The 27,798-nt window shown below is 43.0% G+C and overlaps 1 protein-coding gene across 4 annotated transcripts in view; it reads right to left on the reverse strand.

Moving 5' to 3' along the window:
- The window catches only part of MINDY4 (MINDY lysine 48 deubiquitinase 4), a 459,492-nt gene that overhangs the window by 182,950 nt on the left and 248,744 nt on the right, over nucleotides 1–27,798 (reverse strand). For all 4 annotated transcript variants that reach the window (XM_029588354.1, XM_029588353.1, XM_029588352.1 and 1 more), the window contains 2 exons: nucleotides 12,566–12,682; nucleotides 3,106–3,185 (listed from right to left, as the gene is read on the reverse strand). In XM_029588354.1, coding sequence (XP_029444214.1) covers nucleotides 3,106–3,185; nucleotides 12,566–12,682 — 197 coding nt within the window. The remainder of the gene's footprint in view (nucleotides 1–3,105; nucleotides 3,186–12,565; nucleotides 12,683–27,798) is intronic.

Genomic DNA, 27,798 nt, shown 5'->3' on the forward strand with positions numbered 1-27,798 from the left:
CAAGAAACTGGAGAAGCTCCAGCATTTGATGCCTAGAGTCCTCTTCAGTCTGAAGCTGGAATGGAACCGTTTCAGACATTTCCTTTACAAAGTTGATAACAGATAAGTCCTCTGGAGGAGAATGCTTCCTTTCATAAGAAGGAGAGGGCTATGAAGGAAGATCATCGGTATCCTGGGACGAGTCATCGGACCAAGGATCGTAAGGCTCATCACCAGCTCCGATATGTTCATCAGAAGGGAGTAACGGTGTTATCCCGGAAGGCCCGGGCCTAGGCATCGATGGCCTCGGAGGTGGAATCCAAGGCATCGATGGAGGCATTGAAGGCACTGATGGCATTGAGGGAGGCTCGGAGGCATCGATGGAGGCACCGATGGAATTGGCGACATCGATGGCAGCACTTCCGAGGGCGGAATGGAGATCAGTGTTTCTTCTTCTTCCGATGACAAGGGTATCGGTGAGGAAGGAATCGGGGTTCCCTTGGATCCACCAGTGGAAGGGCACCGATTAACGCATCCATTCTTGCCAATAGCGGTGCAAGCGCCTTGGGTATCGGATCGATGGCCGGCTCAGGAATCGGCACCAGCATCAATGGAGGTTTGAACCCCTGGAGTGCTTAACCGATGGCCTCTTGGATCATCCGATCCAATTCCTCACGGAAACCTGGGGCATGGATACCCGGTTCCGGGGTAGGAGACATCACTGGCATAGCCGGAGGGTCCACCAGTGAAAGTGGAGTCGCGGCTCCCGGCACCTATCCAGGTGGGGAACGCCTCGGTGACCCAGAAACAGAAGAGGATGGGGTCTTTTCTGTACGGGACTTCTTTGTCGGTGGCTCAGACGACGTCGATGCCAAGGGCTTGCCTGTATCAGTGGCCTGAGCTTTCCAATGGCAGTGTCGATGTTTTTCTCGATGTTCTCCTCGGTCCTTTTCCTGAGGAGGAACAAAGGGGGTCAACACCCACGGAGTCGTCGAAGCCGGTCAGGCAGCAGCGGTTTCCCGGTGCTGGTGCAAAGTCGACGGTACTGGTTCGGACTACGTCGAAACTATCGATGGAGTCGGGGGTTTTTGACCGAAAGAGAAGTTCCATCTTCTCCAGCCTAGCTTTGCGACCCTTTGGTGTCATTTGGGCACATTTGGTGCAAGTAAGGACATCACGGACGGACCCCAAACACATCACACAGACCGTGTGAGGATCAGTGATGGACATTGAGTGCAGTCGGGGCACTGACGGAAACCCGACACCATGACCTCGACAAAAATTTAGTCGCGGTGCGGTTGATGGCTGGTAGGCCGCGAGGGAAAAACTCGACAGGAATCGACCGCAAGCCGGTAAAAAAACCTACCATTCGACCGCGGAGCAAAGGTATCGATAAGGGGACCCACCTTTGAAAAAGTTCCGTGAGGAAAATTCCTGTCAGGAATCTCTGAAGAGCTCCTTAACCCGCATGGCTACTGCTGCGTGGAAAAAAGAAGACTGAAGGGGGACCCCTGCTGGATGCAGGGTTGGTGATATGCTGGGCATGCCCAGTAGGTGCCAGTCAAAGTTCTGGAAACTTTGACAGAAGTGTTCTGTGATTGGGCTCCATCCTGATGATGTCACCCATATGAGTACTACCATCCTGCTTGTCCTGTGAGAATTACACACGTCCCGGGGCTTGCGCACGTCGCCAGGCCTATGCAAAATAGGCTCGGCGCATGCAGGAGCAGGTTTTCGGGGTTACGTGCGTAATATACGCACGTAACCCTTTTAAAATCCACTCCTATGTTTTTTTGAAAATTGATCTTAAGTCATAAAAAGATACATTTCTGTGGAGATGAGAAAGGTACCTGAATGATTAGATGACCTAACAGAATTTCAAGGTATGAGTGAGTTTCTGAGGGCAAGAATGAATGTCAAATGGGATATGAGTGAGTGTCTTAGGAACTGGAATGAGCCAAGCAGCAGGGTTTTGAAGAATCTGAAGGGCTCTAAGATGAGAATGAGTGAAGCCTGCATAGAGTTACAATAATCAGTCATAGTGAGAACAAACACTTGACTACAATATGAAAATTGCTTTGTTCAAGAATATACTTTAAATGCCAAAGCAAGTGTAATTTATAATAACCAGATCTAAGAACCTGTTGAATTTGCAATTTAAAATAAAGGCAGGAATTAAACAGAAAGCCCATGTTGCTAGCATATCAACAAAGATTCAGTAACAGATTATTAGGACCCTTTCATGAATTAAGAGAGAATAAACATTCTGCAATTTGGCTCAAAGCAGATGACAAATTGTTTTACAGGAAACAAAATCTGAATATCATCAGTACAGATAATGAATTGAATAGCATAGTGATCTAAAAGTGAACACAACACACACAAATAAACATTAAAAAGAGCAGCGAATAAAGCAGAGTCCTATGGGTCACCAGACTGCATGACAAACCTAGCAGAACATGTGTCCTAAAAACAGACCTGCTGTTCTCTTGCCCACAAATAAGATTCAAACCAATGGTAAACAGTACCACATTTCATGTTTATACACAGGTTCACAACAAAGCTGGTTCATACAAAAACCCAAAGATATATCACCAAAGTCCAAGAATCAAAGCTAAAATGGAAATACCAAAAATCTATGAAATAACAAGAGAGAGAAAAGAGGAGGGGATGTGTACAATAGGTAGGATGTGAGGAATGCTAGGAGTATAAAAGAAGCTGTAATATCAATTAAAAAGGAAAAACTTAGTAGAATGTACCATTTTTAAAACTATTAACTAATCTACGTGAAAGACCCCATGCCTTCTATGACCTTTAAACACTTGATCGCATTCTCTGTAAAATCTGTTGTTCTCCATAGGACTCCTGTTAAAGAAGCCATGCTGGTTATAACTCAACTTATAACAAAAACATTTCTTCTGCTAGTCAAATGTGCATTGGCATGGAAAGAGTTTTACAAAGATCACTTTCTCTCAATGAACATGAGTAAATCAGGCAATATAGTTTTTTAGGCACAAACACCAGTTCTGCAGAGTCAAACTCAGAAAGAGACAACTTTTCATTTAGCACATGAGGTTTTATTGGGATCTATTGCAAAATAAACTCTGCTATAAAATACTGACTTACCTACTATCCTCCTCATCTTCAAACAGAAGTTTTTGTAGGACGCAACCTTGAAGTACTGCCAAAACCCCACATGGACCACCCTAAAATGAATAATGTGGAAGGGTTAGACAAATCAGCTGGCATACAATATTGCATAAAAACTTTTCAAAGATGCTTACCCATGCAAGTTCAAAAAGACTCTATCAACCTGATAAGAAAAATGATTTCCACTTTTATAAGCCTTCATATTTTTGTGTTTCCAAGGGTGTTCTGGCTTTCAACATTTTTGGCTTTCTGTCATAAACTGATTAAAAACCTAATTAAACTGATTTTACCTTCTCTGCCCTGTCAGTAAACATTTGCAAATCTCTCTCTTCATACTTGTGGGGCATGCCAACTTGCAACAATTTTTGGAGATATGGTCTACCGGTCAAAGTAATGAGATAATGCGTAGAGAAAACTTTAGACATATTACCCAGAGCAACTCACTTTACTATATTACTTATAGCAGTGATATGTCTGCATCCAGCTTCCAAGAAGGTATTTGAGTAGCCTGCACAGAGCCCTGGGCTTCCAAGGTAGCTAAGCAATATGCATAGAGGGACCATAGTTAAACCACATGTCAATGAGCATGAGGAAAGAAGAAGTTTTTGGACAACAGCCTCACTGATATTGTTGGCCATGAGGACTATTACAAAACTTGGTACTAAAACATGGAAGGTGGCCTAGGTGTTCGATGTAAAACTCAAAGTTGAAGGTGACAAGGCCTGAAATGGCCTATCAGTAAAGGCCAACGCTCTTAACAGATTTTAAGCATGCTTGGGACAGATATGGAGGGCAGTGATAAGAAATGGGTTCAGAAGTCAGGTAAAATACATGGGGAGGTGGGGATAAGGAAAGGGGGAGGTTTTAGGGAAGCTGCTGTTGGTTTGCATATGGAAATTTATATGCTCATCTACCCAAGATGGAAGAATCTAAACACGGCAGACAGGATGAGGCAATTTGGTCTTTATAGGGGTAATTTTGTAACATGGCACATATGTTAGCCACCAAATATTTGCATTCATTATGCCATTTTTCAAAGTGGACCTACACATGCAAGTCTCCTTTGAAAATTATCCCAGCACAACTACTCACACATACCGTAATTACACATGCTATTTCATGCATGTAGTTTTGCCAAGAGAAGATAAAACTGCAAAAATAAATAATTTTTTTCAGATTAATTAGCATCAGCACAGAATCACCACAGAATTTCCCTCACACAGGCATGCTCTCACATAGCTAACCAACTTGACCTCTCGTCACCAGACAACGCCTTTTCCTCCAGGGTCGACCTCACCCGCATCATTGCCAACAAGCTCTGCCCCATAACAACAAAAACTATCAATCCGACCCGCCTAAATAGAAAACCCTGGTTCACACCTGATCTCAGAATTCTCAAAACACAACTTAGAACTGCAGAAAGGCACTGGCACAAGCACCCCTCCCCAGCAACCAAAACAACCTATTATCAACGCATGCACGAATACAGAAACACCATCCTCCTGACTAAACGAGAATACTATGCCAGAAAGATACATGGTCTACAATACAATCCCAAGGCCCTTTTTTCTATGATTACTGATCTCACCAGCTCATCCCCCACGCAACCTCTAACAACTAACTCCAAGAATCGATGCAATGAATTAGCATACGTCTTTAAAGATAAAGTTTCTTCCCTCACTGCACAATTCTCTCATAACACCAATAAAGTGATTCTTCCTATCCTCAACATCTCAGCTACCCTATCTACGTTTGATTCATCTTCCTCTTTGGAAATAGAAAACATCCTAAGAAAAATGAAACCATCTTCACATCTCTCTGAAACCAAACTATCCATTCCCAAAGAAATTGCCAAACCCTTGTCTAACATCTGCAACTGCTCCTTGGAGCAAGGCACTGTTCCCAATTTCCTCAAACAAGCAGTGGTTAAACCCATCCTCAAAAAACCTAATCTTGATCCCCACACCCTTTCCAACTTCAGACCTGTCTCCAACCTACCTCTCCTAGCTAAAATCCTTGAAAAACTAGTCAACTCTCGCCTTTCCCTCTACCTTGAACAACACAACATTCTTCCCTCAACACAATATGGTTTCAGGAAGCATCTTAGTAATGAAACCTTACTACTCTCGCTTACTGACACCTTAATCAAAGGACTTGATTCTGGTTCCTCTTATCTGATTGCCATGTTAGACATCTCTGCTGCGTTTGACACTGTCAATCACTCTATCCTCATCAACATCCTCAGAAGTATTGGGATTTCTGGAACTGCTCTCTCCTGGATACAATCCTATCTTCAAAATCGCTATTTCACTGTCCTAACTAATAACATTGAATCTGAACCTATCAGTCTTCATCAGGGTGTCCCCCAGGGCTCCTCCCTCTCCTCCACCCTCTTTAACATTTACATGCTTCCCCTTACCACTCTTCTCACCAATCTTGGGATCCAACACTTCATCTACGCAGATGACATGCAAATTCTCTTCCCCTTTTCTGACTCCCTCAAAACCGCCCTCCAAACCTGGGAATCCTGCCTTTCTTCCATCAACCTACTCCTCACAGACATGCACCTTGCTCTCAACCCCAAAAAAACTGAACTCCTCATCATTTCTAACAAACATCCTTCTCCACCTATCCCACTCACTCACTCCTCCACTTCTTTCCCTTCACACACTTGCAACCTGAGTGTTCTCATTGATAACCAACTAACGTTTAAACCCTTTATTAACTCTATCATAAAAGACTGCTATTTCAAGCTACAAACGATTAAAAAGCTCAAACCTTTACTTCACCTCTCAAATTTTCGTACAGTTCTTCAGTCTATTATTTTTTCTAAAATAGACTACTGTAACGCTCTCCTCCTTGCCTCCCTTCAACGTATACTAAACCGTTACAACTCTTACAAAACGCCGCTGCACGTACTCTTTCAAGCTCCAAAAAAAGAGACCATATCACACCAACACTCATTGAACTTCACTGACTTCTAATACAATCACAAATACTGTACAAAGCTCTTTCCCTCATCCATAAAAGCCTTACAAATGAAAACCTCCACTGGATCAACCCTCCTCTCCTCCTTCGCACGACAACAAGACCCACTCGCCCTGCCCTCCAAGGAACTCTCCGCACACCCTCAATCAAACACATCAAACTTACCTCTACAATGAACAGGGCCTTTTCACTTGCTGGCCCTACCCTATGGAATTCCCTACCTCCTGATTTACGCACAGAAACCTCTACTCCTAAATTAAAAAAAAAATAAAAAACATGGTTGTTCCTTCAGGCCTATCATGCACTCTCTTCTCTTTCCACGAATAATAATTAACTGCTGGCTATCAATTATACGAATCCTCGCAGCTGCCTCTCTCTCCCTCCAACTTCGCGCTTCCTCCCGCTCCTTCTTCCCTCCTTCACCCTAGGAGCCCTTTATGCTCGACTAGCTTTCCCACCCCGTTGTGTTCTCCTAGATCCTCTCTTCATATTCTTTGATGTAACCAGCTTTTTACAATTTACCACTCCTGAACATTACGTAACCAGCATGTCAGCTCAGTCTTTCTATGTTAGCTCATTGCAACTGACCACTAGCGCTGAATTGGAATATCCATGACTCTATTTACATTGTATTATAGTCTCTTGTATTTTGTAACATAGTTATCTTACTTTTATCTGCCTAAGATACCCAGTTTTACATAGTCCCCCCTTCCCAACATCTTTGATGTTTTATACTGTTTCTTTCTCTTATGCAATTATTTGTTCTATGTAAGGGCCATGCCCGAAAGTTCTGCGTTGTTTGTAAACCGATACTATGTGCAAACGGCTATCGGTATAGAAGAAATTCTAAATAAATAAATAAATAAATAAATAAATAAATAAACAAACAAACAAACAAACAAACAAACAAACAAACAGTTTCAGATTGTGAACTCTCTTTCTGGTGCTCATCTACAAGCATCAATCATCACATCAAATGTATTGATGAATGAAACTTCTTTAGAATTCTTTTGATCAAAAGATTGTTCTGATTCTTAAAACAATTAACCCTCTAATACAAATAAAGGTGAATTTTCAAAAGTTGTGTGCATAAAATATAACACTTATTTGTATAAAATAGCATATAAATGAGCATATACTATTTTAGAAACTTCAACATTCATATGTAAATCAGGATCTGTGAGTAAATTTGCACATGTAAGAAAGGGGCGGACCAGGGGCTTTTCAGAGAGGGGCCAACATTTATGCGATAAGTTGATATTTTATATTTTATTTTTTTTATTTTTTTATTTAAACTGTTTTATATACCGTTGTGTGGCAAGTCCATCTCTAAGGTTCACAAATTTAACACAATAAAAACAAGAAGAATAACTAGAAAAGGAAAAATACATATTATCATATTATAAATATCTCTAAAAAGCTAAAATTTAAAAATATAAAATTAACAAAAGTTAAAGAATAAAAGTACTACTGATTAAAAAGGATTAAACAGTAAAAGTTAAAAAGTTAAGAAACCGCTAAAAAACAGCCACTGTCTAACAACTCCTATATTCCCTTTACTCATCTGCATATGCTTGCCGAAACAACCAGGTTTTTAGATCCTTCCGAAATTGTTTCTTATCTTGTTGTACTCTCAAGTCTAGTGGCAATTTATTCCAAATTTTCAGACCCGCAATTGATATAGCTCACTCTCTTACTTCGCACAGGTAAATTTGGCAGCTTACTAGTGTAATTTAATCCTGCTCAATATCTGGAGTAAATGATCAGAAACATCTTGAAAGTGAAAAAATGACTGGGTGAAATGGAAGGATTTCAGGCTGAACAACTAGGATGGTGTTCACGACCTCCAGTTGGACTGGGCAAACTGGTAGACCAATCTGTAAAACTGATAATTTCATTGCCACGTACAGGTTAGCAAATCTCCCTACTTTCGTGTGCAAAAGCAGACTTACGGGGGTGAAGGCATCTACATTACGCATGTAAAATCTACTCGCGTATCCTTTTAAAATAGGAAGAAAAGATACACATGTATATCATTTGTGCACACTTATCCAGCTAAATGTGACTTATCCATTTAAGTAGCTTTTTAAGACTGCCATGAGAATAATAGAACTAATTCCATCTTATTAACACATTACTCCATATTTATTGAAACACCATTGGCTTCCTGTGGCTTGGCGGGTTAAGTTTAAAGTTTTAATATTATTATACAAAGGAGTGAAAGGCATCGAACCTCATAGTGTGAAAGCTGCTCTTAAGCTGTATTGCCCAGACAGAACTCTCCGGTCAGGATCCCAATTGAACTTAGATGTTCCTTATTTTAAGCATATGCGTCTGGAAGTCTAGGGAACATCTTTTTCAGGTTCAATGGCCAATATTGTGGGATGCCTTGTCCCAGCAATTCAAAACTGAAATAGTCTTAACAGTTTTTATAAAGATGGTAAAGGCCTATTTATTTGCCGGGCTCCATCTGATGATGTCACCCATCTGTGAGGACTACCATCCTGCTTGTCCTAGGAGAAAGGCCTATTTGTTTGCACAAACTTATTAGCTATAATATTCCAACTATGGAAATATGAAGCAGTTTGAACAGCATTCTGAAAGTGGTTAAGGTTCTCTTACTATGCACAAGCCTACCAGTTACAATCTATTGGCAATGCTTTTCATGAATTTAATGAACCATTTATTGGTCAGTTTTATGTTTTATTAATTTAATTTGTATTGTTGTTTAGTAATGTTATTGATTTGTATACTGGATTATGTATGTTTATTGTAAATCATCTAGAATTGTAGATAGGTGATAAATAAATTTATAAATAAATAAGACTTATCTGTCTAAATAGTGCCTTTTTCAGACTTATATGGCTATCTTATTCAGCCATGTAAGTCTGAAAAGCTTAGATGGACAAGTAGCATTTTTTAGAATTATCTAGTTCCTGGGAATGAATTCATTGGGAACTAGCTGTACCCGGCCACGCATTGCAGTGGCAGAGCCAGGTTAAGTGGAAAAGAAAGAAAAGAGAATGGGGATAACCAACCCCTGCCCCCCCCCTCCCGAACATGGACGCAAGAACATCCCCACGCCCCCCCCCCCCTGCAGGCCCGCCAATACCTGTCAAAAATGGTAGTCGGAGGAGCGGGCGTTCGTTCCGGCATGGAAGTATTAGCGCCGGGCCCTTGGCAGCCAGCACTGAAATTGTCTCCGACGGCTGTTAGAACTTACTCTGTCAATGGGGTGGAGCAATGGGAGCGGTCGTCTCGCTCAGATAGTAAGGGCAAAGGTGCGCCGGTTGCCAGTCCAGAAAATGGCATCGACGGGCCCTCGCCCTTACTATGTCACATGGGCTACTGCCGCCATTGGCGTTCCCGAGTGTCCTAGTAAGGGACAGAGCCGTTGGCGCCATTTTGATTGCTGGCAGCCGACAGCCGTAGTGTATGCGATGTGTCACGGAGCGGTGTTGCCCCCCCCCCCCTCCAGCTGGAGCAGCCCAAACTATTCTGCCGTTTTGCGTGCGTTCTGAGGGTGTGGGCAGTAAGTAGAAAAGTCATGGGTGTGGGGGGGTGTGAGGAGGGTGTTTTTGTGTGAGTTCGTAGGGTGTGGGAATAGCAAACATGTGGCATGTTAGTGGCCTCCCGGTGTAGCATGCTGGAATTTTGTGGGTTTTTGTGTGTTTTGGGAGGGTGTGTGAAGTAAGTACAATTGGCATGTATGTGGGAGGGGGGGTGTGAGGAGGGTGGATTTGTGTCTGGTTGGAGGGTGTGTGAATCCCAAACATTGGTCACGTGTGTGTAGGGTGTGAGCGTGTAAGACCTTGTGCTTACGTCCAGCAGATGTCGCTGTTTTGTGGAACCAAATTTTAAAACTTTTTTACCAGCCCCCGGTGTGACATATATGTAATGTAAGTGTAGAATAACCTTGCCGTATGTGAGGTGAAGCTTTTGTCCAAATTTGAAAGCAATCTTTTCACATGTTGCTGTGGCTGAGCCTGGTTAAGTTGAAAAAACAGAACAGAGCAGTAAAGGTTACAGTTTTGTGTGTTGGTTTTTTTTTTGTACCCCAAATGAACAGCACCAGCAAAGAATAGTTTAAATATGCAAGCACACCTTCCTGGCGCGCCCCCCCCCCCCAACCCGGCGAAATAGAGCAACCCACGCTACAGCCACCCTCTCGGGAGATGTGGAGAATGAGTGCCCCCCCCCCTGTGAAAAACGCGCGGGGGAAAAGAAGAACGGTCCCCCACCGTGCTCCTCCCCGGCTACCTGTGTAAACTGCCAGCCAGTGGCGAGGGTGTGTGCTAGGGTTTGTTCCGCCGGCTGCCATGTCGCAAACCTTCACTGGTGAAAGATGTGCGTCAGGATTCCTGACCTAGTAAGGGCAAATGTCCGTTGAGGATATGGTGCCGACGGGCTCTTGCCCTTACTATGTCACATGGTGTACCGACGTCATTGTTGTCTCCGTATAGAATAGTAAGGGCAAGGTCCGCCGGCGCCATTTTGGTTGCTGGCATCCGACGGCCCTACTGAATGCGATGTGTCCCGGACCGTTCCTGTGGTGCCGGCGGAGAAGCACGGACTTGTTTCAGGTGTAGTGTGTGATCGGAGTGCAGTGCGTGGGTGGGTGGAAGAGGGTACTTTAATTTAAATTCGGAGGGTGTGTGAAATGCGTGGCTTCCCAATGTAGCAGCCAGGAATCCGTGTTTTGGTGTGTTTTGGGAGGGTGGGTGAAGTAAGTGACATTGGCAGGCGTGTGGGTAGGGGTGTGTGATGTGATGAGTGTGGATTTCTGTGTGTTATGAGGGAGTGTGAATGAAAGACAATAGCCCTCTGTGGGGGTGGGGTGTAGTGTGTGAGTGTGTGTGAAAGGTGTAAGAGGTTGCGCTTGCGCTGACGGCCACCAGATGTCGATGTTTTGTGTAAGCAATTTTTAAACTTGTATTACCTGTCACAGGTGTGACCTATATGTAATGTAAGTGTATAAGATCCTTCCCGTATGGGAAGTGAATGTTGTGTGCAAATTTGAACGCATTCGGTTAAGCGGTTGGCGAGATTAGCGACGACGTACAAACTATTTAACATTTTTATTTATATAGATTGACATTCGTTTTGATTCTCCAAGATACATATGGTTCAAGTGATTTGTTTCATGTTTTAGCTATTTTGCTGATATGCTGTTATGTATGTATTTTGTACTCCGCTGAGATTTACAGATCAGCGGAATGTAAATTTTATAAATAAATAAATAAATGCCGAACTTGAGCAGCATGCAGTTTTTACATACATGTACTTGTTTGCAGGTATAGTTATGCCTATTTGATAACCTGCACACATTGTACATGTGCAGGTTATAAAATAGTGCAGCAACTTTGCGCATGCCCATGCTCAGCTTTGAAAATTATCCTCCCTGTGATCAAGCTCTTTAGACCCATTTATGAGCAGTCTGAAAACTGCCCTCTCATCATTTATCAACTATACAGATACAATTTTGTGAATAAAAGATTAGCCTGTTACTCAAAGCAAATCATACTGCTAAGAATGATTTTAGTTAGCCTATGATCTATCCCAGTGTTTCCCAACCAGTGTGCTATGACACACTGATGTGCTTTCATACCTGATCCGGTGTGCCATGGAAAAGTCACCACTGCCTGATGCTTAGATCCAGACCAAAACCTGGGCTCTGCTGGAAGCACTTTGCAGCAACAAGGGACACCAGCGGTGACTCTTAAACATGTAAAAGCTCCTTTCTGAGAACATGTGTAATCATGCTTTCCTCTTCCTCCTAGCTAGAGCTTGAGTCCTGGAGTGTGGTTACTGATGGACATTACACTAGGTATGAATAGCTGGGCCCCCGCTTCGTGTGGCACACACATTTCACAAATCACCTCCTCAATTTCCCCCATCCTGAGCTTCCATCTTACAGTCCTTTTAGCCTCTGTCCTATCCCCAGGCTGAGTGAGACAGGGAGAGCACCCGATGCAACTCATTCTGAGGGCTGGGAACAGCAGCGGGGAAAAAAAATCCCAGCAGCCACATTTGGCAGCCAATGTAACTAATTGAGCCGGCTGCTTGCACCACAGCTTTCTACCTTCTCCTGAACTTATATACAGAGGGAAGTGGCCCATTGTGATGAGTTTATTTGTGTCTCCACCCCTCTTTTCCTTTGTTTTAAAATAAGTAAGAGAGTGGTGGGGCTTTTAGTACTTCTCTAGCTCTTCTTTTCACCTTATGAACCCTCTTCATGTTCGCACTGCTTGAACCAAGGAGGTTGGTGTGCCACACATTTTTGTCAATGTAGGTGTGCCTTGAACTTGAAAACGCTGGGAAACACTGACCTACGTAGTATAATAACAATCTCACTTTAGAGATAAACATTCTGTGCAACCACCATCAAAACACCCCATATAATGTTATGAGAAATGCATGGAAAATGTCACTAGATGTTGCTGTTTACCTTCTTCTGTATAATGCCATATCTTAGCTGAGGTCTGTCACTAAATGTAAAGCTTTGCATCTTCCATTCCTCATTGAAGCAGCGAAGGCTTGTGCCAAACAGAAGGGTTTTCATTTCCTTAAAAGAAGAACATACGATAAACAATTTTATCGAGGTAGATATTCAAACATCCAGCCAGGAGAGTTAGCCAGATAACCACATCCAGCTAACTTTGCTGGGATAGTCAGCGGTGAATCTGCACTGCAGAATATACCAAAATAACTTTGAATCAGCCAGATATGCTTATCTGGCTAACTTTAGACCTGAGCAACAGCAGTTCTAACTTATCTGGCTAACTTATCTGGATAAGTGTGAATATTGCCACTTAACCAGCCAAGTCAGCCAGATAAGTAGCACACTGCAGAATACCCCCATCCCACCCACCACTTACGTGGATAACTATTCACACGGATAACTATTTAGCCGGATAAATAGTTATCCAGCTGAACCTGGCTGAATATTCAGTAGCCACCACTTAGCCTTATAAATCCAAACTTACCTGGCTAAGTGGCACTGAACACCGACCTCAGGGTTATTTCAAAATTCACATGAAATCAAGTTCTTAATCCAGTTCTTACCCAGTGTCATCCAGCGTAAGGTACCAGCACTGCTGGATGTCATCAGAAGAGCTTTGATAATACCATGCTTCTGGCAATGTGGGGGCTTTGAGGAGCCAAGTAGGATGGGAGGGTTCCAGTTAAGACTGCAGGGGGGAGGACTGGCTTTAGGAGAGGGCCCAGAGACCGCAAATCATTTCCAAATTTTGTAGGAGGTGGGGAGGGAGACTGCTCAGGCTGACAGGTCTGCAACATTTAAAAACTTTTAGGGGCTTGGGTGGGACACAGGGGTCGAAGGGTAAGTTTGAGTTTCTCAGCAGAGTGGGGGATCCGGCCTGCAAGCCCACAAGGCTTTTTTTTTTTTTAATTTTCCTCTATTCAATCAGCTATGCTTTTGAACAGCAATTCTCAACTGGTGTGTCATAACATACCAGTGTTTCGCCACACACTGGCAGATGTGTCGCGTGCTACCCACAGCCGGCGGGGCCGAAGACTGGAGCTGCTGGCCGCCGCCAGAGACCAGACTGGTGGGGCCGAAGACGAGCCACTGGCTGCTGCTGCCAGAGACCAGGCCGGTGGGGCCAAAGATCAGAGCCACTGGCCGTTGCCGCCAGAGACAAGGCCAGTGGGGCTGAAGGTCAGAGCTGCTGGCCACTGCAGCCCGAGACCAGGTCGGCAGGATCGAAGACAAGCTGCTCAGCTGGGGGCCAGTGTGTGTGTGTATTTGAGATCGGAAGGGTGCTTCTGTGTATGTGTGGTGTGTTTGGGAGACAGGGAGGGTGCTTTTGTGTGTGTGGTGTATGTGAGACAAGGAGGGTGTTTCTATGTGTGTGGTGTGTATGTGAGACAAGGAGGGTGCTTCTGTGTGTGTGTTGTGTGTTTGTGAGACAGGGAGGGTGCTTCTGTGTGTGTGTGTGTGTGTGGTGTGTATGTGAGACAAGGAGGGTGCTTCTGTGTGTGCATGTTGTGTGTTTGTGAGACAGGGAGGATGCTTTGTGTATGTGAGACAGAGAGGGTGTTTCTGTGTAGGGAGGGTGCTTTTGTGTGTGTGTGTGTGTGTGGTGTATGTGAGACAAGGAGGGTGTTTCTATGTGTGTGGTGTGTATGTGAGACAAGGAGGGTGCTTCTGTGTGTATGTTGTGTGTTTGTGAGACAGGGAGGGTGCTTCTGTGTGTGTGTGGTGTGTATGTGAGACAAGAAGGAAGCTTCTGTGTGTGTTGTGAGACAGGGAGAATGCTTCATGTATGTGAGACAGGGAGGGTGCTTCTATGTGTCTGTGGTGTGTATGGGAGACAAGGAGGAAGCATTTGTGTGTCTGTGGTATGTTTGTGAGACAGGGAGGATGCTTCATGTATGTGAGACAGGGAGGGTGCTTCTGTGTGTGTGTGGTGTGTGAGACATGGAGGGTAGTTCTGTGTGTGTGGTATGTATGTGAGACAAGGAGGGTGCTTCTGTGTGTGTGTGTGGTGTGTATGTGAGACAGGAGGGTGCTTGTGTGTGTGTGTATGTGGTGTGTATGTGAGACAGGAGGGTGCTTGTGTGTGTGTGGTGTGTATGTGAGACAGGAGGGTGCTTGTGTGTGTGTGGTGTGTATGTGAGACAGGGAGGGTGCTTCTGTGTGTGTGTGGTGTGTGTATGTGAGACAGGGAGGGTGTTTCTATGAGTGTATGAGATGTACATGAGACAGGGAGGGTGTTTCTGTGTGTGTATGAGGTGTATGTGAGACAGGAAGGGTGCTTCTGTGTGTGTGTGGTATGTATGTGAGACAGGAGGGTGCTTGCCTGTGTCAATGTGTGTGCAAGAGAGAGATGGAGCTTGTTTTTGGCTGGCTGAAGCTGTGTGAGAGACAGGGAGCATATGTGCCTGTTTGTAAGCCTGCTTGTAAGCCTGTTTGTAAGTGAGAATGAGAGAACATGTGTGTGTTTGAGAGCTTGTGTGTAAGTAAGAGAGAGAGAGCATTGTGTGATTGAGAGAGACTGATCAGAGAGGTGACATGTGTATGTGTAAGAAAGACTGATCAGGGAGATAACAGATATTTGTGTGCTTGTGTGTGTGTGTGTGTGTGTGAGAGAGAGAGACTGGTTGGGGAGATGATTGGTGTGTGAGAGACAGAAACTGGTCCTGAGGGTGTGGACTGGTGTGTTTGTGTGTGAGGGAGAGAAGAGACTGGTTGCAGTCCCTAAGGAAGAAGACTGTGAGGAGAGCTTCAGCAGCCACTACTGCTTCTGGTGTGTGCTATTGGCCTGCATGGTAAAGGAGTAGGAAAGCTGCTGGAGAGGGTAAGAAAAGGTGGCTTTTTAAGTTCATTTTTCTTGATTGACTGCCATTTTAATAATTGGGTATTATGTGATGTGTCTGCTGTTTTGAAATATTTTTTTGGTGTTTGAAGAATTTTTAATAATTGTTAAGAGTTTTTAATTGTTAGATGATGCTCTGTTCATCAGCTGTTTTGAAACATTTTTTCATATTTTTACAATTAATTCTGTGTGGGGATATACAGCAGCTTGGCTTTTTCTGTTTTCCTAATTGGAGGTGTATTGGTGTTTAGGGTCTGGTTTAATATTTGTAGTGTTGCCTTTTTATAGGTAGGGTTGTTCCATTTGAGTGCATTCCATAATGCAGGTGTAGTTTTGTATGGATTAGTTTGTGTGCATTATTGCAGATCCTGGTACTATGTTAGGTGCTATATTTCTGTTTCAATTTCTCCAGTTTTGTACTGCATGCAGAATGGCTTTTTTGGGTTTCCATTCCAGTTTCTGTCTCCATATTTGTAATTTGTGGTCTTTCTGTACTTGGCGAAGGTCAGTTCTGTGTGTGTGTGTGTGTGTGTGTGTGTGTGAGTGAGACTGAGGTGAGGTAAAATACCTCATTTTATTTGTTGTGTTTTCTCAATAGGACATGCAATGATGATGAACTGCTATCTTTTTATAAGTAGGGCTATTGCGCTTGGTAGTAGAGGGAGTTTGTGTTGCTGTTATTGAGATTACACCAGAATAACTTTTTTCTATGATAAATTGTACGGGAAATATTCTAGTTCTGCGTTATACCCATTACAGCGGGTCCGGAGTGGGGGTGGGGTTAGCTTTGTGACTGTCATCTGTTCAGTGTGTCATGCATGTGGGAACTAGCTATCAGGTGTGTACTGAGAGAAAAAAGGTTGAGAGCCACTGGTTTAGAATAGTTGGTTAAGGCTACAGTTATCCGGGTATAGGTACCCACAAAATTTTAAACCTAATCGGCTATATTAAAACTTAACTGGTTAGGTTTGAAAGTTTTTTGGTTTTTTTTTAATTCTTTATTTATAGCATTTTTATTATACAAACCACATAAAGTTGAATACAGAAATACATGGAGAAAAACAAAATATTTCCACAATCAAATAAAGATGGAAATCAACCTTCCACTAGTTAACAGAAAATTCAATGAAGTTGGGGAGGAGAATACAGAGATCTTACAGGGAGTTTAATCTAAGACATTCTCAAAGGAAAAGGCCTAGCATATATTCCAGCACCACTTATTGAACTACTTATATGGTCGCAGGGGAAGAAGTGATCAATTTTCTAGAGTTCACCAACATTTTTAGTTGTTCAGGAGCAAAGAATATAAAAAAATCCTCACCTTTTCTTACTAAATACTTACATGGAAAACGAAGTGAAAAAGTATATCCAATTTCCACAACTTCATGCCTAATCTGTAAAAATGCTTTCCTCCTCATTTGGGTAGTAGAGGCGAGGTCAGGGAAGATTTTTATAGGTGTTTCATCGAAATTAATAGGATATTTCCCAAATACTTTTTCATAACACCATTCAAACATACTTAGAAACAAAAGATACTAACAAGGTTCCTTTATCTATAATTTCGACAGAGGAACTTTCCAAAAAACTTGTCAAATTATTGAAATGCATATTTTCAGTAATTCTTGCCTGCCTTGGCTTAGGTAAAAAGAAACATGTATTTATTAATGGAATTGTTTCAGAAGTAAATTCTAACACTTCAGTCATAAACTTTTTTAAAGTCACATACGGTATCTCTCCTACTACCCAAGGAAAGTTCAGTATTCTCAGATTTAGATGTCTGGCATGATTCTCAAGAAATTCAATTCTTCTGGCCAAACTTTCACGGTCTTTCACCACAGTAGAATTAAATTCATGGATTTTCTTATTACTAGCTTCAAATTCTACTTTTTTATTGGATATTTGGTTAACTTGATCCTGGATATCTTTTACTCCTTTATTCAACTGGGTAGAATATAATTCAGTCTTTAAATTCAATTTAGTAAGTGCAGTCCCGAAATTTACTATTAAATCCCACAATGGCCGGTTTTGCAGGGATCTTAAATGGCTCACCATTTCCAGAAGGTCCCAGTTGGAGTATTGCTGTTCCTAACGCCAGGTTCAGCCTTGCTTCCTCGGTGTCAATAGCAGAATTTCCAAACTCCACTCCCATCGCCGCGGGTTGCAGAGATGTCCTCATGGGGTTGAGAATCTGCAAGAAAGCGCTATCAGCTGCCACCTCCCCGTCAGATCCCAGCACAACTCCATCTCCCGTGGCCTCCACGGAGGTCGCCTCTCCTGCTCTCTGCGCCGGCAGTTGACGCAGCTCTGGGCTCAGGGAAACCTCCTCTATCGGCGACGACGACGCTCCCCAATCGGCTCGCACATTAAGATCCTCGGGCTCTGGATTCGGTGCTGGCATGGACATATATCTGGTGATCTTCTGTTGTACAAGAGGAGAAGGAGACAGTTCGGAAGGAAACATCCGATCCTTTCCTTTGCATTTTGCGGGCATATCAAGTAATAAGACGCTGCAGAAACAGTAGATTCAGGGAACAATGCTCACCAGCGTCCAGCTATGCCGCCATCTTGAAACTCTTCCCTCCTAGGTTTGAAAGTTAATTGGGTATGTATACCTTGATAACTTTGTGTGAGTGTATTCAGTGGGAGACTTGTCCCGCTGAATATCAGTGACAAGTTATCCAGCTAACTTTAGCCAGATAACTTTTTTCCACTCATCGCTTTTCAGAATATTGACCTCTTTGTGTTTACATTCCATCTTTCTGAAGCTTACGATTCACAATACTAATTGGGCTTGAAGTGAATCAACTCTGATAAATTAATATTGATACAGGAAGTAAAAAAAAAAGGAATATTCCATTCAGCATAACTTAATGTAACTCGAGGTACAAATTTTAGTTTTGTTTTGACTGTCTATTTTTTTTTTTAATTCTCTATTTATTAATTTTCAAAAATTTCCAAGACATGCAATCTTGAGAAGCAAAAGAGCATAGTACAGAAAATATATAAACAATAAGTAACATAATCATTTAGTATTTATAACTATCTCCATTAAGTCCACTATTCAGGATCCACCAGATTGCTACAAAGAAAAAGTAAATAAGATCATAATGAAAAAAAGGAAAACTAATGGAGCTGAACAACTGCGGGTTCTATATTAATGACAGATATCATCCTACTAACAGAGAGTCAGGGGGAGCAGCCTCAACACCATCAGATTGGAGCAGTAATTTATCACATAGGAATTTAGACAGTTGAGATGGAACAAAAAATATATAACTTAAATCTTTATATCTAACTATGCATTTCAAGGTAAATGTTGCTCCTATCTGCAATACTCTTAAGACGCATCAAGAGAAACTGACGTATTCTCTTCTGGGTCTGACGAGAAACATCAGGATAAATTCTAATTTTCATTTGAAGAAATGGCTGCAATCGATGCTTGAAGAAGAGAAGGAGAACCCATTCACGTTATGATTCAAAACCAAAAGTAACCACCATAGTAGCTGGCTGGGCTAAAACTGTGTCCGATGAGTCTAATAAAGTGGAAATGTCCAAGTTAGGAGACAAAATGCCCAAGCCTTGTTTGTCCTGTTCCTGTCTTCTAAATGGAGGCAAGTAAAAGATCTTGGAGGTAGGAGGGACAGCCTCATCAAGAATTTTGAAATGTTCAACCAAATATTTCTTAAACATATCTTTAGCTCCCACCTGAGGGAGTTTGGGAAAGTTTATAAACTGCAAGTTTCTGCTTCGGGTTATGTTCTCTAGAATTTCAATTTTATGCTGTAAAGAATTTTCCTTGATCCAGTATTCTTGTACATTGGTAACATGTTGAGAACCTTGCTGTAGATTTGCTATATCTTCCTGACTTTTAATATTAGATTGTTCCAATTTAGTAATTTTATTCTCTACCAAATTTATCTTTTGAATAATAGGATTCAACTGTTGGGAAATAGAAGATCCTAAGTTGGTTATAGCGTCCCAAATATTTTCTAGAATAATATTTTGAGGTCTAACTAAAGTTGGGACTTCAATCTCTCTCAGAGGAGTAAGAGTGCTGTGGTTTGAAGGCGTTCCTCCCGCGTTTCAAACTCTCCAGTAGGAAGACCAGCCAAGCCCTCAACAGGGCCACTAACGGCAGTACCCTCGGAGATTCCAGCGTTTCCTGACACCGCTTCAGTAAGGGCATGCTCTGAAATGGCAGAAGCCCCGACCTGCAGGAAGTCATGGTCTCTGATAGCTGCCGGATTTGCCGGAGGGTCTCTATCAATCGGGGAAAGAGATGTTAAAGAGTCCAGAGAGTGGGCAGCTAAGGCCTTTGCAGCCTCTTTCTCAAAGGATGAGTCATCCGATTTTACCATCCGCAGGACGTGCACATCCATAGGCCCCGAAGGTGGGGGATCCGAAAGAACCATGGGGTAAGCTCTTTCCTTCGCCCGCCTTTTATAAGCTGAAAACGGCATCACAACAGCCAAATCAATTCAGGAGTTGAAGCAAAACAGAACTGTGTTCACGTCGACAGCTCTACAGGTGCCATCTTAGGCGGGTCCTGACACCCTAATGTAGGTTTTATGTTGAATATGATGGGGATCAGTTGACCACTTTGTGTTTACATTCCATCTTTCTGAAGCCTACGTTTCACAGTACTAACGGGGCCTGAAGTGAGTCAACTCTGAGAAATTAATATTGGCACAGGGAACCAAAAAAAGGAATATTCCATTCAGCATAACTGAATGCAACCCAAGGTACGATTTTAGTTTTGTTTTCACTCTGTCTTAAAGAGGATTCAGTTAATAATAAAAGGGGTGAGTGTGAGCCACATTAGAAGATGCCTGCTTAACGCTGACACTCTGCTTTCCCCATTATGTTTATAAAACTCTCCCAGCTGTTTTAATCTCGACCAAAATAGCAATATATACAATGTAGGAGAAGTCTGCTAGTTCACCTCCTATAACCTATGTTCCCTTCTCAGTGTGGGTCATCCAAATATTTATAAAAATTATGGGCCAGATTTTATGTATAAATGTTTTTCATTAGCATTTATCCAAACAAAATACAGAACAACCAGGGAGGATGTTGTGCTCTGTGACATCCCCCCCAATGATACAATTCATCTCAACAAATGTGGTTACCCCACCGTCTGTTCTCCCCCTCCCCCCAATTCCATCCTCCCTCCCACTCCAACCTTCCCCATGCAGGTATTAGTATTAAAGCATAGAAATTATCAATCTAAGCAACAAACATGGGTGAAGAGATTTCACAGCAGAAAACAGACGAGGTCCTCAGTATGCGACTTCTGGCACGGTGAGGAAGTGCCTGTATATATAAGTCTCAGATGGAAAGGAATCGCCTCCGTTGTAGTAGTGAACTATTAGATAATAAACGATTCATGGTCATCATAGAATAAAAGTGATTTCGCCAGGTCCAAAAAGAAGGTGAGGCTATGCCTCACCAATCAGACAGTATCACACGCTTCCCCACTAGGCAGGCCTTCTGTATCAGTAGGCGAGTTCCAGGATCTCATATACGCAGAGGAGGGATGCAACCGAAGAGGAGCCATAGCGGGACGACTGGAATAGATACATGTAGAATTGTCACCAAGTATCCCGCTACTTGGCTCCAAAATAGTTTAACAGCGGGACAAGACCAAAAAGCATGTGTCAGTGTGCCCACAGCCTGTTTGCATCTCCCACACTCTGCTGTGGGAGAAAAAGTCAGTCGGTATGCAATTACAGAAATATACACCCTCCCCAAAACTTGTATTGTAATTCACAATAATACATGTTATACGAGATCCTGGGCACTTTGTTATAACAAGCACGAAGAATCGAGGGGGTGACAACAATGTCCCCATCACTAGTCCAACGATCTGCCAGTACAGAGTAAATGTCTACACGTCCAATCATCAGCAAGCCCTTAAAATAAGCGGATAAGGAGGGAGGCTCATTTTTTTCAAACTGTAAAATCGTGTCCAACGCTTGAAAAGTGGAGGGTCAAATGAAAGCCGTAGGTACAGAACAGAGGTAATGTGTAATTTTTAAGTATGAGAAGCCATGAAGTAACCCCAGGCCATAATGTTCACTGATTTCTGAGAAAGAGAGTGGTTTACCCTTTTCATAAGGATTTGCCCCAAATGTGAAATACCCTTGATAGTCCACTCTTTAAAAGGTGATGATTGGGACCTCGGAGAAAAATCCACATTACCATAAGAACATAAGAAATTGCCATACTGGGTCAGACCAAGGGTCCATCAAGCCCAGCATCCAGTTTCCAACAGAAGCCAAACCAGGCCACAAAAACCTGGCAATTACCCAACACTAAGAAGATCCCATGCTACTGATGCAATTAATAGCAGTGGCTATTTCCTAAGTAAACTTATCCAAACCTTTTTTCAACCCAGCTACACTAACTGCACTAACCACATGCTCTGGCAACAAATTCCAGAGCTTAATTGTGTGTTGAGTGAAAAAGAATTTTCTCTGATTAATCTTAAATGTGCTACTTGCTAACTTCTTAGAATGCCCCATAGTCCTTTTATTATTTGAAAGTGTAAATAACCAATTCATATCTACTCGTTCAAGACCTCTCATGATCTTAAAGACCGTTATCATATCCCCCCTCAGCCATCTTTTCTCCAAGCTGAACAGCCCTAACCTCTTCAGCCTTTCCTCATAGGGGAGCTGTTCCATCCCCTTTATCATTTTGGTTGCCCTTCTCTGTACCTTTTCCATCGCAACTATATCTTTTTTGAGATGCGGCGACCAGAACTGTACATAGTATTCAAGGTGTGGTCTCACCATGGAGCAATACAGAGGCATTATGAGATTTTCCGTTTTATTAACCATTCCCTTCCTAATAATTCCTAAAATTCTGTTTGCTTTTTTGACTGCTGCAGCACACTGAACTGACGATTTTAAAGTATTATCCACTATGATGCCTAGATCTTTTTCCTGGGTGTTAGCTCTTAATATGGAACCTAACATCATGTAACTATATGCAACACCTTGAACTTGTCCACATTAAATTTCATCTGCCATTTGGATGCCCAATCTTCCAGTTGTTGTGTCCGTTGCTGTCCAACTTCTCTGCTCCGCCCAGCTTACCTCGTTGGCGACTCCCTCCGGGGTTGATTGAAGGCTAGCTGCTGTGGCGTCTCCAGGCCATCCTCCTCCGGCATTCCCGGACCGGCTCGACGCTGCAAGCCGCCATGTTGACCAAATGCCTAAGGGCGCGCGCACGTGGCCCGACTGATGTACCTGCGTTGGCGCGAACCTCAGGAGCGTCTCCCTGGGATGACATCATCAGCTCCAGATATTTAAGGTCTCAGTTTTCACTAACAAGACAAGTTAGCAAGGGCTAGGTTTACCTAGCTTCTTCCAGGTCACTGCGGATGGGATTTGCTCTCCACAACCCTAGCTACTCTGCCTCCTCGGACTTCACTAGAGGTACCCGCTCCTCGGGGGCCTCATTTTCTCTTTTTTCTTTTCAGGTCACAGTCCGGAACCGGTACTCGCTCCTCGAGGGCCCACGTCCCGGACCAGCTCCTTCTGCTAAGAAGTCATCGCTGCTTACAACTTTAGTGAGTTTCCATCTATCTCTCAGAGCTTTCCCTGGGACCAGGTACTCGCTCCTCGAGGGCCTACTGCATTCCAACTCCTGGGCTGCCTCAAGAGACTATGGTATGAGTGTTATCATCAAGGACTTGTTCCAGAACTCTGCATATCCTACCTACTCACTTTCTTACTTTCTCTACAGCTCAGCCACCTTGGGATCGCTGTTCCAATACCTGAGGGACTACAGCCCAGCTGGGCGCTTCCAGCTCACTACTGCCACCTCTGGTGGTTTAATATATTGTCTAATAAAAGAACTAGTGTGTGCCTGTCTCCTACACTAAGCCAGACCAGTGGTCCCTCTCGGGATCTCCACCGAGGGTATGGTCACCTGCCACTGGTCCAAGGATCCACTCACAACTATTCTAAATAATAACAGATTGCTATCTCCAGCAACTCCGATAATAACAGACTGCTACTCTCAGCTTTAACAACAGAGCTTTAATAACACCAGTTTTGCAAGGTCCTCCTGTAATGTATCACAATCCGCTTGTGATTTAACTACTCTGAATAATTTTGTATTATCCGCAAATTTGATAACCACACTTGTCACATTCCTTTCCAGATCATTTATATATATATTGAAAAGCACCAGTCCAAGTACAGATCCCTGAGGCACTCCACTGTTTACCCTTTTCCACTGAGAAAATTGACCATTTAATCCTACTCTGTTTCCTGTCTTTTAACCAGTTTGTAATCCACAAAAGGACATCACCTCCTATCCCATGACTTTTTAGTTTTCTTAGAAGCTTCTCATGAGGGACTTTGTCAAACGCCTTCTGAAAATCCAAATACACTACATCTACCCGTTCACTTTTATCCACATGTTTATTAACCCCTTCAAAAAAATGAAGCAGATTTGTTAGGCAAGACTTCCCTTGGGTAAATCCATGTTGACTGTGTTCCATTAAACCATGACTTTCTATATGCTCTACAATTTTGATCTTGAGAATAGTTTCTACTATTTTTCCTGGCACTGAAGTCAGGCTCACTGGTCTATAGTTACCCGGATCGCCCAGGGGAGCCCTTTTTAAATATTGGGGTTACACTGGCCACCCTCCAGTCTTCAGGTACAATGGATGATTTTAATGATAAGTTACAAATTTTAACTAATAGATCAGAAATTTCATTTTTGAGTTCCTTCAGTACCCTAGGATGCACACCATACGGTCCAGGTGATTTGCTACTCTTTAGTTTGTCAATCTGGCCTATACATATTCCAGGTTCACAGTGATTTGGTTCAGTTCATCTGACTCATCACCCCTGAAAACCATCTCCGGAACTGGTATCTCCCCAACATCCTCATTAGTAAACACGGAAGCAAAGAATTAATTTAGTCTTTCTGCAATGGCCTTATCTTCCCTAAGAGCCCCTTTAACCCCTCATTGTTATGGTTTAGCGGTGTTTGGGTGGATTCTTGGGTACTGTGGCAGATGACCATGCCCACGGGGAGAAGCCCCGTGGGGAGCCAAAGTATTGGGCTAGACTCATGACGCACAAACACAGATTTTAGCTCCTTTATTATACAGCTTGATGTGTACTACCAGAGGTGGCAGTAGTGAGGTCATCCAGAGGTAACATTCCCGGCACCCTTGGCAGACGGAACCCTTCTCACCACATTGGTATAGGGGATTCCGGTGTAGGTTTCCCAGGCAAGGCAGTGCTGTAGATGAGACAGACTGAGAGTTAGATTACTCACTAGATGGTAGCTGTAGGTTGCCTATTCCACCAGGCTGAAGTAGATGGTACTGGCACTGAGGCTGGGAGAGCAGGCCCTCAAGGAGCGAGTATCTGATCCCAGTAAGGCACCTGAAATAAAGCAGAGGGCCCCCGAGGAGCAGGTACCCAGGTTAGTCAATACCCCAAAGGGCAGAGAGAGAGCTTCCAGCAGCAGTACGGAAGCGGCAGAGTAGCTTAGACCGGCTGAGACCAATCCGATTTCCAGTCCTTGCTAACTCGATTAGCTAGCAAGTAAGGGCAGGCTATATACCCGGATGGCGTGACGTCACTTGAGGGGGACGCCACCGAGGTTCGTGCCATTGCTGGAATAAAGATGTGGGTAGCGCAAGCGCACACCCTAGTAGGCCCTTGGGTGGAACATGGTGGGAGGCAATGCCATAGCCGTTCCTGGGACGCCGGAGAGGGCGCCTTGCAGACGTGGCGTTAGCCATTTTCCCAAGGTAAGCAGGAGGAGCCGAGAACAATGTGATGCATATGGGGCGAAGTCGTCTGAGACCGATGGACACAACACTCGGTCATCTAATGATCCAACCGACACCCTCACAGGTTTCTTGCTTCGCATATATTTTTAAAAGTTTTTATTATGAGTTTTTGTCTCTATGGCCAACTTCATTTCATATTCTCTCTTCGCCTGTCTTATCAATGTTTTACACTTAACTTGACAATGCTTATGTTTTATCCTATTTTCTTCAGATGGATCCTTCTTCCAATTTTTGAAGGATTTTTTTGGCTAAAATAGCCTCTTTTACCTCACCTTTTAGCCACGACGGTAATCGTTTTGCCTTCCTTCCACCTTTCTTAATGCGTGGAATACATATGGACTGCACCTCTAGGATTGTAATTTTAAACAATGTCCATGCCTGTTGAACACTTTAACCTTTGCGGCTGTATCTTTCAGGTTTTTTTTTCTAACTATTTTCCTCATTTTATCAAAGTTTCCCTTTTGAAAGTTTAGTGTTAGAGCTGTAGATTTACTTATTGTCCCCCTTCCAGTTATTAGTTTAAATTTGATCATGTTATGATCACTGTTGCCAAGGGGCCCTACAACTGTTATCTCTCTCAGCGAATCCTGTGTTCCACTAAGAATTAAATCTAATATAGCTCCCTCTCTTGTTGGTTCCTGAACCAATTGCTCCATGAAGCAGTCATTTATTACATCCAGGAACTTTATGTCTCTAGCAAGTCCTGATGTTACATTTACCCACTCAATATTGGGGTAATTGAAATCTAAATCCAAAAATTATCTTACTATGTGATCCCACGATTAGCACAATCTAAATAAGAGACGTGGTACTGAAAGGTTTTTCAATTTATAAAGCTGTATGTAAACAAATCTTATATGTATTTAGACTGTAAATTTAAGGACCATCATACCACCCATAGTGCTCACAAGTTAAAACTTGTATTTCATGCACTTCAATTGGGTTACTTTTAATCATTGGTCCGAATCAGCTAGCATCCAATATATTAGTTTTCAATGTTCAAAAGAATTTTTTTGGTTTTTAAGCGTATATATTTAAAAACAAACGAACTTCCCTTCTGTGGCTGTCGGGGTTAATCGTCCGACGCGCGCGTTTCGCAACACTGCTGCTTCAGAGACATCAGTTCAAAACTCTCCTGATCCAGCACTCCCCTTCTGATTCTTTAACGGGGGTGTACCTCAGCGATGTGGGTTTGTGCGATGCTGCGGGTCCATCAATTTTTCAGACCCGACGCCATTTCCCCGCTTAGAAATTTTGCCCCACTTAGCAAAATTTCTAAGCGAGGAAATGGCGTCGGGTCTGAAAAATTGATGGACCCGCAGCATCGCACAAACCCACATCGCTGAGGTACACCCCCGTTAAAGAATCAGAAGGGGAGTGCTGGATCAGGAGAGTTTTGAACTGATGTCTCTGAAGCAGCAGTGTTGCGAAACGCGTGCGTCGGACGATTAACCCCGACAGCCACAGAAGGGAAGTTCGTTTGTTTTTAAATATATACTCTTAAAAAACCAAAAAAATTCTTTTGAACATTGAAAACTAATATATTGGATGCTAGCTGATTCGGACCAATGATTAAAAGTGACCCAATTGAAGTGCATGAAATACAAGTTTTAACTTGTGAGCACTATGGGTGGTATGATGGTCCTTAAATTTACAGTCTAAATACATATAAGCATTGTTTACATACAGCTTTATAAATTGAAAAATCTTTCAGTACCACGTCTCTTATTTAGGTAATTGAAATCTCCCATTATTATTGCACTGCCAAATTGGTTAGCTTCCCTGATTTCTCTTAGCATTTCATCATCTGTCTGACCATTTTGTCTGGGTGGACGGTAGTATACTCCTATCACTATACTGTTACCCAACATACGTGGGATTTCTACCCATATAGATTCTACTGAGCATTTAGTCTCTTGTATGATCTTTATCCTATTGGACTCTATACACTCCCGGACATAAAGTGCCACACCCCCACCAAGTTGATCCTCCCTATCATTGCGATATAATTTGTACCCTGATATAGCACTATCCCATTGGTTATCCTCCTTCCACCAAGTCTCGGTGATGCCAATTATGTCAATCTCAACAACAGGTAACAAATATGCGCAGACTCAGGGCACTTGCAGATGTTTAGTCAAAAGGAGCCATGCTTGTCAGATCGGCCTTATAACTATAGACTGAGTTAAAAATGTTGGGAGTCTGGCTGCCTCCACTTGGAGAACATATTTTACATCAATCAGGGCAGTAAGGGCGCTATCTGCCATGAAATTAGTATGAGATGAAATGCCCTTTAACCAATCCTTGGCCACACGCAGATTGCTGGCCAAGATGTACTGCGCCAGATTTGGCACTCCCAACCCCCTAGTCCACCTCTCTTGTGAGCCCTCCCGCCTCTCCTCAAAACTTTCCTCAGAGAACGGTTTACTAAAGTCATGTCGGACGCCTTAAGTTGAAGGGGCAAGTTTTGAAAGAGATACAGCCATTTGGAGAGGATGACCATTTTGAATA

This window comes from Rhinatrema bivittatum, chromosome 2 (genome assembly GCF_901001135.1).
Source record: "Rhinatrema bivittatum chromosome 2, aRhiBiv1.1, whole genome shotgun sequence".
Classification (NCBI taxonomy): Eukaryota; Metazoa; Chordata; class Amphibia; order Gymnophiona; family Rhinatrematidae; genus Rhinatrema; species Rhinatrema bivittatum.